At 36.7% G+C, this 1,517-nt stretch overlaps 1 protein-coding gene across 1 annotated transcript in view; it reads left to right on the top strand.

The window, feature by feature from the left end:
* The first annotated feature begins 94 nt into the window (after positions 1-94).
* LOC110037756 (EG45-like domain containing protein) overlaps positions 95-1,517 on the top strand; it is a 2,415-nt gene continuing 992 nt past the window's right edge. Inside the window, exons 1-2 of the mRNA XM_020742458.1 lie at positions 95-244; positions 325-601. Of these exons, the coding sequence (XP_020598117.1) occupies positions 142-244; positions 325-601 (380 nt within the window). The 5' untranslated portion in view covers positions 95-141. The remainder of the gene's footprint in view (positions 245-324; positions 602-1,517) is intronic.

Genomic DNA, 1,517 nt, shown 5'->3' with positions numbered 1-1,517 from the left:
AAGTCTTCCAAAGACTTAGAAAAACTTCATTTCTTCATCTAAAACCTCTATAAATAGTAACCTCATTTCTCCTCTGTTAAAAACACCAAAAAATAAAGAAACCAAAGCCTTCCTCTTCTTCGTCGTCCTCCTCCTCCAACCATGAGTTCTTATCACTTACTATTTCCTCTCATTCTCGCAATTTTTGCCGTTAATTCCACTGCAAATCAAGGCACTGCCACATATTATGCCCCTCCATATACCCGTAAGTATTAATAAGAAAATATTACATAATTCACGAGTATTTTTGTTAGAAAATTTGGATTACTAATTGTCTTGTGTCAGCTTCTGCATGCTACGGAAATCAGAATGAAGGGGTGATGATTGCGGGAGCGAGCGATGTGTTTTGGGACGACCGAGGCGCGTGCGGGAGTTCTTACAAGGTGCGGTGCATTGGCGCGGCCAACGATGTGCCCAATCCATGCAGTGGCGCAGAAGTGGTGGTGAAGATTGTGGATTATTGTCCTCCGCCCTTCTGCAATGGCACCATCAATCTGTCCCAAGACGCCTTTCGTGCCATTGCTCTGCTCAAAGCTGGCAAGATAATGGTCTCCTATGACAGGTTGTTTCATTTACTTCATACATTACCACACATATATATTATAACTGTCTTAAATATCAAAATTTTGGTATTAGATATGTAAATATAATCACAATATATATTGGAGAGAGAGAGAGAGAGAGGTGGGGGCGCACATTTTCTGTCCGGACACTTGACGTAATTCTACGTGCTGTGCAAGTTATTCCTGAATTATTTTCAGGTTATTTCAGGGTTATTTTAAATAATCCTGAAATAATCCAGAAATAACCTAAAAATAACTCAGGAATACCCTGCGACGCACGTAGAGCTACGTCAGGAGTCTGCACAGAAAAATTTGTAGAGGTAGGGGAGCTAGACATTTGGCTGTCCAAATAAATCTTAATTTTTTTAAGAAAAATTTACATATGCAACACCCACCTAAACTTTGATTTTTACAATAAAAACACTTTTACCTATGTATGTCGATTTTAGTATTATTTATGCAAATTCCCCCTTTTTTTTAAATTTATTTTGAAATAAGTGTAGAAATGGATAATGGATTAATTTATTTAAACTATTTATCTTAAAATAATTTAATTTTTTTTAATTTTATTAAGTCGCTAGAAATTTTATATGGCCCAAATATATTAATTTTTAAATTAGTTGAAATTATTACGTCGGAAAAAAGATAAACGTGCTCCTTGTCCCTTCCAATGTGTACCAGGGGCCGGCTTTCTAGTTGGCCTGAAGAATAAATCTCTGGCATATTGTATTAAGGAATAAGATTTCAAAATTCTTTTGGCAAAAATATGATTAAACGCAAATTATATATATATATATTGAGAGAGAGAGAGAGAGAGAGAGAGAGAGAGAGAGAGAGAGAGAGAGAGAGAGAGAGAGAGAGAGAGAGAGAGAGAGAGAGAGAGAGAGAGAGAGAGAGAGAGAGAGAGAGAGAGAG

This window comes from Phalaenopsis equestris, unplaced genomic scaffold (assembly GCF_001263595.1).
Source record: "Phalaenopsis equestris unplaced genomic scaffold, ASM126359v1 Scaffold224629, whole genome shotgun sequence".
Lineage (NCBI taxonomy): Eukaryota > Viridiplantae > Streptophyta > Magnoliopsida > Asparagales > Orchidaceae > Phalaenopsis > Phalaenopsis equestris.
Note: the sequence above shows the minus strand (reverse complement) of the source record. Positions and strands in the feature narration are given on the sequence as shown.